Genomic DNA, 12,278 nt, shown 5'->3' on the forward strand with positions numbered 1-12,278 from the left:
ATACTGAACCCACTTCTTCTCTGCATTTTGTGCATTCGTGAATATTCCCATAGCACAAAGCAACAACAGCGGATGAACTGAAAGCACAGTGAGGGATGAGCTCGGAGAGACAGCAGATCTGCACACCGCCCACACGAGACACGGTAACAGAGCCCATGCTGGGGCCTAAGAGACGAAAGAGAAACACTCATGTTGTTCATCAAACAATAAACCCATAACTGCAGACCAAATGTTCAAACATCCCTAACAGCAGAATGTCCCAAGGATGGAAAGTCTCGACGGAAGGGAAACAGATACCTCTTTGCTTGTTGATCCAAGTTGTAAGCATCTCCTCATGAGGGTGATGAGCTCTGATCCACTGAAAATACACATCATACCAATGGTTTCTTTTTCAGATCATACACCAAAACTTCTGGAATCTACGGAGCTCAGCTGACATTCTTTCTACTCCTTGACGGACTCTCGAGACCTTGGAGTAGAGGGAAGGGGGCCCTGCATCGCCAGATACTCTGAATACAGAGAACCGCCGCCGTAACACCTGGCCAGATGTGAACCCGAGATCATTCATATTCCAAAGTAGTTAATCAGGAACCTGCTTTCATACCTGTGTCTGTTGGTATGGGGCGACCAAAGTCCCAAGGCACACTCTTTCTGGTTGATTGGATGCCAGTCTTTCTCTGCATTTGCAGCCCGGGAGAGAAAAACAAAAGGCAGCAGTGGAGGAAGGCATCGCGGCAAAGGTCAATTCTGAGAAAGAAACCATAATTTAAAAGCCGCATCAAGAAAAACTACACAGGAGAGAGAAAATTTTTTCCAAAATTCAGCAAGAGGAAAACTATGTGGAACATGATTCATTGTGTACTAACCCACGAGATTCAGGAGGACAGTGAACAATGAAGACACAGGAAGAGACAAACTAAGAGGTGAGCTTCAAACTGGCAGTGTTCACACCACGGCAGACCCGAGAGTGGGCGGTGTGGGGGAAAGGAAAGCAGCGGAGGCCTTCGTGAAAAACACACCCACCAGCTCTCATCAGGTGGGCCAAGTTTGGACCACAGGGTCCCGAGCGGGCTTGGTTCTGTGCCCGCGGGCCCAGCGCTGGAGACGCTAACGACACAGTGGGAGCCACACCTGCCACCTGCAGTGGGAGTCACACCTGCCACCTGAGCGCCAAACAGCCCCCACACAGCAGCTTTCCCAGCTGCCTCCTCTGCAGCCTTTCCAGTGACTCAGTGACTGATGGGAAGACAGAAAGCAGCCTGCACCCTGATCTTCAGACCCTCGTCCACACACACATCATACTTAAATAAGAAACGCTATCAAGGGCCTGCCTGTCTCCTTTGTCTTCCCGCTCTGGTCTGGTCCATCAGACAAGAGGCTAGCTGCACAGATGGCCTGGCCCAGGGCCTCAGAGGCCACCAGACTAGAGCCCACTGAGCAGACAGCACGGGTGCGACGTCCAGCAGGGACGCGGGTTCCGGAGCCCAGAGCAGGGGTGGGTGGGAAAGACACCATACGGAGCCCTCGTTCAGCCTGAGCGATGGCACCTAGTGCATCGGGAAGGGAGCGTTTCCTCCAGCCGTTCCAGTCCTTACCTCAAGCCTAGGAGGGAAAACGAGACTACAGAGGGTGAGGGCAGAAAGGGAGGGAGGGAACTGTCTGTCAGGCCTCAGGAGCCCCCAGATGTAAGAGCAAAGTGGTGTTCTTTGGCTTCGGGAAAGGGTCTTAGACCTTATCTTCCCACTCTAGGATGAAATTTTCTTGCCGTCTTTGATTTGGATGTGAGCAGTTAGGCTGATGAATTTCAGGACTGGTTACAAATCCAGCTGCAGCTTCACTAGAGATGTGTTCCTTTATGTCTCAGTCTCCCAAACGATCCACCAGGCAACCCCACCGCTGACGTTACAATGCAGATCAGTCGAAATGTGGTTCAAATGACAAGTACTGTTATTACTGTGAAAACTGCATTACGAGGATTCACAAGTTATTCCAAAGGGGGGAAAATAAATTATCTCATATAAAATAACACATGACGTCTGTGAATGATCCCGACTCCCGTCCTCAGGGAGCCCAGGCCTGCCTGCTCCGGCCATCCGCGCCCTGCGGCGGGAGCGGATGTTGTCTGGAGGTGCTTCCCAACCGAGAAGCAAGCAAGGTGGAGCTGGGTCCCTCTTCCAGGTGCCGACTCGGGGGGTTAAATGAGTCTGGAGTTTTGGAGGAACTGGATGAGGACCTGGTAGACAAACTTGTACTGTGCGATGGTTTGGATCATGAACATCCTCTGCTCCCTGAGGAGCCTCAGCATCATGGGTACTTCCACCTTCTGCAAGAGAACAGAAGAAGGTCCTGAGACGGGCGCTCCCCTTTGCTCCTTCCTCACTCCTCCATCTGGGAACCATTCACTCACTAGCCCCGTGCAGGTGCAGGGGAAAACCAAGGACAGCCTGCTCTAGGTTATCCCAATCAAAGACCATCCTGGCGACCAGAGAAGCTGGTTGTCATGTACCACTGGCATGACATTTTAAATCCAGACCAGTCTGTTAGAGGAAACCTAGAGGCTGGAGCTAAACCCAGTGGGTACTCTCAGTATTACCAAGGGTAGGACTGAAGCCATCTCTGGGTCTTGGTTTCATCTGTAAAATAAGGATGGATAATGATGGCCTCTGATGGCCATGTGGCCCTGGCCAAGTTAATGACATTCCTCAACGAGAAGACGATGTGATAAGCAGTACCCACCTCACAGGATCAAATGAAGAAATGCATGTCAAGTATTCAGCACAGTGTCTGGCACACAGTGAGCTTTGTAAAGACTACTCACTATTTCATTGATATTAATGAGATGAGAACACTCCTGCTCATCCTGATACCTCGCAGGATCATGCACAGAAAGGAGATAGTTTACATGGAAACATTTAAAACATCAGAGCACAATCTCTGGCCACATCTGGGGTGAAAACCTTTAAAAATACCTTGAGTTTTAAATGAGGTTGCCTATGTGTAGATTCTTTGAGAATCTCCAGTAGAATGGAATTACTATGATAGATCATTGGTGTTTAAGCAGAACAGAGGGCGCCCTGGTGTCCCCTCACTCAGGTGACCTCCACCCTCCTGGACCAGCCGGGGCAGGAGTACCACGGAGTCAACGGTACCGTCATGGCCTCAGAACCCCCCTCCTACTCCAGGAGCCCCTACCCCAGGCAGAAGGCCAGACCCATGAAGTCGTCAAGAACTGAGCAAGCGTCGGAAGTAAAATAATAAAAACTCAGCTCTCTGCCTTTTCTTGTTTAACTCTCAAAAGTCGTTTCGGCTAGTTCCAAACTCGACATAGCTCCAGTACCACACGTGCCATCCTCTTTAGCTGATCTTCTCCAAAACACATACCACAGATTTAAAAGGGACAAGTCCTTGGTCATAAAAAAAAGAAAAAGGCATGTGAATCCTCAACCTGTTAGTCAAAATACAGAGCCCAGACCATACGCTTCTGATGTTCACTAGTGGCTCTTTGCCTAAGTGTGCTTCCGAGTGGCCGAGATCCCACGATACGCAACACAGAGCACCTGATGGTGAGCTCGGTTAACAGATAAGGTGAGCATCACTCGGTGTCACGCACTGAAGATACAAGGATAGCATGAGGCTGTTCCTACCTCATACCCATCAAAGGCTTTGACAAGAGAGGCACACGACAGCTAAGAGCTCATCTACCTGTGCCTCAGTTTCTCTTCAGTGGATAAAGGTGTTACCGGGACCTCCCTCATTAGGTCACTGTGCCGGCTACCGGAGCTGTGCTGCACATGGTAAACACTAAACACGGGTTAGCTGTAGCTGTTATAATATTTTCATTCTTGTCATCATCACCACCATCTCTGCCACCCCCCTCCACCACCACCACCATCACGGTCACCACCCTCTCAACAGCCTGTGAGACTCAGCCCCAAGGACAGCACGTCAGCTGCCATGGGCAGACTGGAGACAAGACAAAGGAGGTTGCCCTAGTCCTCAATGAAAGAGGCCCAGGTGCCTTGAAGATTCACCCCCACGGGCTCTGCTGCCCAGTGTCCCTAGCCCAAGGAACAAGGAGGCAGCTGGCACTTGCTCAGTCCTGCTTAGAAGACGTCTTCTCCCCTCTGCTCTGTGATGGGGGGATAACTACCTCAGCCAAGCGGCGAGAGCAAGACTTCTTGCTCCTTGGCTAGTGAGGACCTGACCTCTTGTAATTTAGCTGATCTGGCACAGGCGGCCGAGGGAGTATCACAAGCCATGAAATCGTGCTCTCTGAAAAAAATACACAGGCGTTAAAATGTCACAGCTAACAGTCAGTGACCCAAAGCGACAGGCCACAAAGAAGTTTCTGAGGGCAGCCGGGAGAGGCCCCTCCAGCTCCTCCTTCACGGTAAGCATCTTTGCTCCAGGAAAAAGAAAAGGCATTTCACTGACCAAATTAACACTCTGTGGATTACAGACTAAAACATAACGTATCCTAAATCCAGAAGCCATGGAAAGAAGACAGGAAAGTTGAAACAAGAGGAAAATGGGACACCCAATATCATATTTTAGCAAAATCTTTGGTTTAAAAAACAAACAAACATGGTTCCACTCTTCTGTTAAAATAAGGGTTTGGATTTGACTAGCCAGGCCGAAAGCCCAACAAGTAGAGAACTTTTTTCTCTCTAACCATCTTCCAGCAGCAGTCACGGGAGACGGGACAGATGAGGTCGGCTGTGTTTGTGCTGGGGGAGGGAGTGGAAGCACAAATCATCTTGCTATCTCCGAGTATCAGTGGGGACAGGAGTCCTTTTTGAACTGACCTCGTTCCCATAGAGAATGTTCTGGCATGCAACTGAGCATCGAGGACATCTGCTATGTCTGGACACACCATGGAGAACTTTATCCCCACGCCCCACCCCAAGCCCTCCACCAGGTCTGTGTGAGGCCCTGACGGCCAAACCCCTCGCTCCGCACCAGGCTGGCTCTGACAGGTGGTGTTGGGTTCTCCCGGCCCAAGAGCATCTAGTGATCAATGAGCCTTCATGTCATCACACTACGGAAGCTCAGCCTTGGATGGGTCTCCAAAGAGCTCAGAACAGAGAGTCCTTCATGTCAGATGAGACAGACAGAATAGCTTCTCAAGTTGAAGAGGAGGAAGGGGGAGCAGAGGAAGTGCACGGGGAATGCAGAGAAGACGGGGGTTTTGGGGTGCAAAGTGGTACAAGGGGGAGGAAAGTGGGGAGGGGGTAACGGGGCCCTTCTTCCTCCCCTGGGACGCACTGGTGCCGCCAGGGGAGCTTGGATACACTTGAGCCATGTGTCCCCTGCTTCCACTTCATCTCAGTCCATCCTCCCAGCACTGAGTGGACTCTGGGACCCAGTGGCAAGCTATTCACTCTACTAGAAACTTCTAGAGACTTCTCATAGTGACAGGGAAGCAAACAAGAAACCTCACGTGGGACAAAAGGATAAAAACTCATAGATGATGCGATTTCTGTTATGTAGTCTCAGCTGATACCACGTTGGGCATTTTGCTCCCGGACAGGACAGTGGTTGGTTTGTGTGAACCACAGGCCACATCTGATGTAACCCCTCTCCTGCTCGGCAGCGGCGCCAACACTGGGACAGGTACAGGCCGAAAGTCTCCACAATTAACTCTGTAGGCAAGGAACCTAAAAATCCTTTGAACATTTTTCAACTTGGCATTCATTCTTCCCCTAAAATTTCAATACAATGTTTAATCTGATTTTCAAACCACTGATGCTGCTGAGTAAATACGTACATTGCTATGTGAATTCCTTCACAGAACGTACATTATACTATTTCCCTGATTTTAAAACTATGGAAAAAACAAACAAACAAACAAACAAAAACTCTCGAGCCACTTCAGAAATTTCCTTTGGTTCTCCAGGCTGGACCATTCGGAAACAGAACACAAACCAAATGACGCTCGGTGTGTGGAGGCAGGATGAAGAGAGGAAATACTTCAGGGCCAGAAGGTAGAAGACCTCACTGCAGACCTCGGCCGCCTGGCACTGGACAAGTCACTAACTGTACCCTCATCTATAAAGCAGGGGAGCTGGACACGTGCTGTTAGTTGTGCTTAGCTGAAGAACCCAACTAAGGAAAAAAAACAAAAAGTGAACACCGTTTGGAACCCCTAAGGCCCATGGGAATAGAAGGCAGAAGAATTCTTTGTTAGCCTCTGCTTGCTGTTTGTCTCATCGCCACAGACTCAAAGGCCCTGGAGTGTAACCCCCTGACCCACAGCAGGAAGGGAACACCAGGCCCGTGGGGGTGCAAACTCGCTGTAGCCCGTGTCTACAGGGGCGAAGCTGGGCGTCCTGCCCCGGGAACGGCGGGCCTCGTATGTGCCCAGAGATTATCCACCCTGCCTGGCTCCACCACACCACTGCCAGTCGAGACAAGAGCCGACAGCCCCCTCTCAACGAAACCTCCCTTTGAAGAATGAAAACATTTTTAAAGTAGACACGCTTTCCCATAGGAGTTAGGTCCAAACACATCCCAGAAATGCAAGACGCATATAAACTATACACAACCAAATAACCCACTGTGGGAAACTACCCACAATAAAACCAGACTGTCCACAAAACACTGCAGACTTCTGGACGTCGGTGCCGGCTAAGATCAGATTTTCTAAACGTTTCCTTTCACGCATTTTTCAATACTGCTTCTCTGTTATCTGGGTCTCCACCCAGAGCAGTGAAAGGCTAAAGATAAGAAGACTGTAAATATCAGAGTCCAACTAGGAATCATGGGTCTGGAAAACCCTTGTCAGGAGAGAGGAAATTAAGCCCTGGAAGTGGACACAGGTGAAGGTTTGGCCACGGTGTAGACTGGCCCCCAAGGTGGAGTATTCAGAAGCCCAGAATGACTCACTTCGTTATGCTCCAGGCAGTAGATCATCAGCTCGGAGAGGATGACCACGCCGGTCCTCCCCACCCCGGCACTGCAGTGGACCACGATGGGAGGGTGCCGGCTGTGGGTGCCTTCCAGCATGCTGTTGGTATGGCGACGGACCGACTGGATCTCCTCCAAGTAGGCTGCAAGACAGAATACAAATCTTGTCACCGAAGTCCTACATGGCTTTGCATATAAGTGAGAGGGGAAAAAAAAAAACTGACAGTGAATTTTTTTTTTTATACGTGACAATAATTTACAGTCCTTACAAGACACTAATTATTTGGCTGGTACCCACTGTATAGTCCTGGATCCAGAAAGGACCAGCTGGGAGTCAATTAGTCCATGGGAGAATTTGTTCTTTAAATTAAATAGTTCTTTTTTAAAAATTCAATTCTGTTTTCCCCTCTGCAAATCCCAGAGTCCCCCAAGCAGATGATTCTCGACATTACTTACAGCAATTCCTACTATTAACAGACTGGGATCGGAACAGCAGCTAGGTCCCCTTGAAACGCCCGCCTGTCAGAGCCAATTTCTGGGGGGAAGAGCATCCACCTGCCCTTTCTTCCTGCCCCGCAGTGAATGAGTGAATGTCAACTGAGGCTTGACTTCACTGTTCGATTTTAAAATAGGCTTTGGGGGCCTGGCTTTCAGCTCGGATCCCGCCTGCTTATGTGAGGAGCTCAAGGTAGCCCCCTCACCCCTACTTCTTGGAGGCAATACGTGTGTGGGCTGGAAGGGTCGTCCCCCCTCCCCCATCCCTTCCAATATCTGCCTAGACCTGACCGTTCACTACTCCAATTGGGCACAAATGAAAAATAGCTCACTATACACTTCAAAGACTTTCCCCCCTGTGATTGTGAAAAAAAGGAAACGTATATAAATATAATCCTCAAATAGCCCAAGAAACAGAAAAAGTCAATTAATACTTGAGATTTTATAGTAGCTGGTTCAGGGGAGAAGCAGATTTGAAGGTTCTTGATACTCAGAAAATCTCATCCCAATGCAGCAGCATGAAGCAGAATGAGAAGCAAAGCTCAAACTGCTGTAGAGAAAAGACTGCATTCGAACCACTCCAGTCCCTGAAAAGCACCTGTTTACACACAATGAATAAGAACCCCTATTTTCATTTAAAACCTTATTTACTTAGTAATCTGAAGCAGTTCATACAAATAAATACTTACTACCACCACCAATAATGTAAAATGAGGTAGAACAAAACAAAAGAGGTGAACAGTGTGAGATGACTATTGAAGATAAAGTGATTGCTGTTGGTACCAACACGAGCTAAATACTGAGCAGGGAATTCCCTTCACAATTTCTTCCCAAAGGGGAAAAGATATTAAGTGACATTCTCTGACAACAGGCAATGTTCACATATAAGAGACAAGGGTTTTTGGTGCTAAATTTAACAAAGTAAAAGGAACACTGATCAATAAAGCAGATGCCACCATCAAATGGAATTTCCTAAGACACAGAGAAATTGGATTTAAATGTATGCTTTCTCCAGCAATCATATCAGTCAAGTTCCTTAAGCTGTAACTTAGTGAAGACTTGTGGAGGCTGGAAGACAGTTTGACCCAGGTCCTCTGTCTCCAGGTAATCTAATTTAAACACAGGCAAAAATCTTTTAAAATTCTTTAAAATGTCAAGAGCCAACAACCTTAAGACCCTGCTCAGCACACTTGTCCTGAGTTTTCTGGAAACGTAATAAATGTATACTGTTTAAAAATATGCTCAATATTTTTCAGTAACTCAGAGTGGCCTTCCTCAAACTGGTTTTGATTTTAAAGATTTGATTATAATTTTAACCATCTTATAATGCAGTCTTTTATCAGAGCTGTTAGCCAATCATCAAATGGATCTACTTTCATTGTTTCCATTTTCTGAGTCTTGCTTGTAATAAAGCAATTAGCAAAAGATTGCCAGAAAGGAATAAAAAGAACACTGTTACAAGGAAAGAAGGTTCTGCAGAGGTCACGGTGCTCCTTAATTCATATTTTGAGCTACAGGTAACTGACCTCAGGCAAACCACTAACCCATTCTAGATCTGATTCCAATCATCTTTTTTACTTTCGGTGTCCAACTCTTCCAAGTACCATCATCACTTTAATGGGAAATGGAATACCCACATTGATGAATAAGTCCGCATCAAAAATCTTTCCGTTGGAACTTGCAAAATGGTACTTTCATGTATCTGAAAACCTATTCTCTCTGTCCTCCCCCCATCCCTCCTATTCTAAATGAATATAAAAATAAAATCAAGGTTTTGACTTTCTCCAACATCCTCCCTGCATGGTGGTCATAGGTGTTCTGCCCCACCCCTGCTGGAGAGTCAGCAACACAGCAGGTATCATAAATCTGCAGGGAACCCTTGGGCCTCCTTCGTAGCTGTGCAAGGAAGGAATGGGGTTTCCCACAAGTGCTGGTCATTTAGGCAAGTCTGTGAAAAGGAAGGGAGCGCTGCAGTGGAAGGTAGATGACAGCATCAGATCTGCTGGACCTGCCTTCCTCATGAGACCTCAGATGCCTTTGAAATGACGACTGTTTCATCTCTGCCTGCATTTTAAGAGCCTGACTCGGTGCCTGGTACATGGTGGGCACACACCCAGTTTTTGGCCTTTGTTCAAGTAAAGTACTAAGTACAATCTGGGTGAATTTTTATGTAAGATAACCGTATCTTGAGAAAAAAATTAGTGAATCCAAAAATGTAGTTTCAAATACTACAAGTTGATTTCAGTGATTCTTAGTGTCTTTAATCATAGGTATGAGAAGCTACTGATTGGGACTTACTGCTGTAGGGGATACAGGGCTTCTGAGATATGAACCTCCATGAGAAATTTTTAAAGTTTTTTTTTAATTTTAACTTTTTTGCTAATTTTTTTTATTGTGGTAAAATACACATAACGTAAGACTGACCATTCTAATTATTTTAAATGCATGTTACGTTAAGTGTACATTAAGTACACAGCGACATTAAGTATATTCATAGTGTTGTGCAATCACCACTATCCGCCTCGAGAACTTTTTCATGGTCCCAAACAGAAACTTTGTATCCATCAAATAATAACTTCCTATTCCCTTTCCTCCTAGCCCCTGGCGCCCTCTGTGATACTTTTTATCTCTATGAAGTTGCCTAATCTGGGTAACTCATGTAAGTAGAATCCTATCATATTTGTCCTTTTGTTTCTGGTTTATTTTATTTAGCATGTTTTCAAGGTTCAGATAAGTAGCATTTATCAGAATAATTATTTATTGAGTAGCTAAAGGTTTAAATGAAGGTAGAACCAATTCATTTACCAGAGTTGTAGCTTATTTGCATAAAAGGTAAAGAGACTACGATAAAGGACATGTATTAGTCTCCTCTGTTCTACACATACTATATGAAGAATTACATACGTCAGTGTTATAATTAATAATTTTATCACTTAAGAGAAAGTATCCTCTCTTTCCATTTCACCACCTGATAAGACCACCGATACTGTTGGTAAAACCCTGAACGGGAAGAAGAAACTTACACAGAAATCCTTGGACATCCTCTGGACAGCCGTGATCTGGCCAGTCAGTATATTGCAAATGCCACACCGTCCTTTCCTGCCCGGACAAAAGGTGCTTGACCTTCAAGCCTGTGGTTGCATAGCAACCGGAATCTGTTCGGAACTTTGTGGTGACCTTGAACTTGCCATAGGTGGCTGAGCTGTGCTTGGAACCCAGCTTGGGCCAGTATCGGTGGCTCTTGGTTCGTCCGCCTTCCTGAATCACACACACAGAGGTGAAATAGGAAATGAGTCAGGGGAAGCTCTTATCCTCTTAATCTTAAAATCTGAGGACAGAGGAAAATGCGAATGGCTTCTAAGTCACTGACTCAGGAGCATCGCACAGCGTCTACCAGAGAGGAGATGCTGCACCAAGTCTAAAGTAGCTCCCCAGTCACTCTCCATCCCATTACCTGGTTTCATTTTTTCCCACAGCACTTAACCACTATCTGAACTTACTTGATTTGTTCACTCTTTACAAAAATCCCACTAGGATGTAAGCCCCCTGGGGACAAAGATCATGCCTGGTGTGGTTAGCACTATGCCTCTAAGGTCAGCACATATGATGGTACACTGCATTAAGCTGAATGAATACTTTCCAAAGATGCAATTCCATAAGGTGATAAAACTCGTCTAGAGATTTTGAGGAGCATTTACTCTTTGTGGAAAGGTCAAACAGGTCAGCCTAGAAACGTACAACTGGCTTTAAAGAGACATCCACCACTACCTTCTAACGGGCTGTTCTCAAAAGCAGCTGCTCAGAACAGTCAATAAAGGGAATATAACTTTTTTTTTCAGTTTTGTTTCCCACCCTTTTAAAATTGTTAGGAAAGGGGTATGCAACACCATAGTTATGTAAACAAACAAACAGATGAAGCCTGTCCCTTAAATGACTTCAAAACATAAGTTAAACTTTAATCAAAGGAACAAAAGGAAGTGGTTAAAAAAAGAGAAAGGAGACTGTGACAAGAGAAGAAACAAAATTTCTTCCCCCCAAGACAGCAAGCTCCAAGCAAACCGCTCCATCTAGGACTGGGGGCATATGCCCATTTCTGTAACACCACGTAGACATCTCTAGTTACAAGAGCAAAACTATGTTTGACTTGGCAAAGGAAGAAAAAGTTTTTTTTCTTCTCCCCAAAGATCTGTCCAGGAAAAATAGCTTCCGGTCTCTTTTCAGCTGATAAGCATGACTGCACGTGAGCTGGCCATGCCCGGGGCTGGGAATATGCGCCGATTTACCCGGAGCGGCCCAGAGTTCTCAGACTCCAGTGGAGAGACCACTGCTGGGTTTGGCACACAAAAGTGAGCTGGCCGAACTGAAGTTTGGTTCTTGTTTGTCTGTGTGTTTGTTTGATTTTAGTTCATGGTAACCCAAGGAAAAGAGTTAACAGCTGATGAAAAGGGGACACAACTATAAGTTATCTTTGGAAAACAAAACAAACCTATGTGGAAGCAAGGAGAGATAAGAGATGCTTGTCCAAGAGAAAAGGACTTGCGGAGATGCGACGCTGCAGGAAGGAGGGTGGGGCAGCAAAGTCGCGGACACAAAGCCCATCTTCTGGCCCCGCCTCCCCCGAGAACAGAGGGCAGGATGGCCATTCCATTCCTCTTACCTCCTCCGCAGTGACCATGGCGATCACGTTCGCTCCCTGCTCCCACACCATCTGCCAGAAGTCATGGCATGTGTGCGGCAGGGGCCCCTGAGTGGCTATGTAGTGCCATTCTGCCCCGCCAACCACCACCTAGAAATCAAGGAAAGCATCGTTGAATATACCCCAAAGCTGGGACAGAGTTACTTGCAGACCATGGGTCTTTGGATCCACCTGACAAACT

At 46.7% G+C, this 12,278-nt stretch overlaps 1 protein-coding gene across 2 annotated transcripts in view; it reads right to left on the bottom strand.

The window, feature by feature from the left end:
- Window positions 1-1,132: 1,132 nt before the first annotated feature.
- PTPN14 (protein tyrosine phosphatase non-receptor type 14) overlaps window positions 1,133-12,278 on the bottom strand; it is a 155,265-nt gene continuing 144,119 nt past the window's right edge. For both annotated transcript variants that reach the window (XM_006198771.4, XM_015234766.3), the window contains exons 16-19: window positions 12,059-12,187; window positions 10,425-10,659; window positions 6,886-7,049; window positions 1,133-2,323 (exon numbers count right to left, since the gene is read on the bottom strand). In XM_006198771.4, the coding sequence (XP_006198833.1) occupies window positions 2,195-2,323; window positions 6,886-7,049; window positions 10,425-10,659; window positions 12,059-12,187 (657 nt within the window). In that variant the 3' untranslated portion in view covers window positions 1,133-2,194. The remainder of the gene's footprint in view (window positions 2,324-6,885; window positions 7,050-10,424; window positions 10,660-12,058; window positions 12,188-12,278) is intronic.

Source organism: Vicugna pacos, chromosome 23, assembly GCF_048564905.1.
Source record: "Vicugna pacos chromosome 23, VicPac4, whole genome shotgun sequence".
Taxonomy (NCBI): Eukaryota; Metazoa; Chordata; class Mammalia; order Artiodactyla; family Camelidae; genus Vicugna; species Vicugna pacos.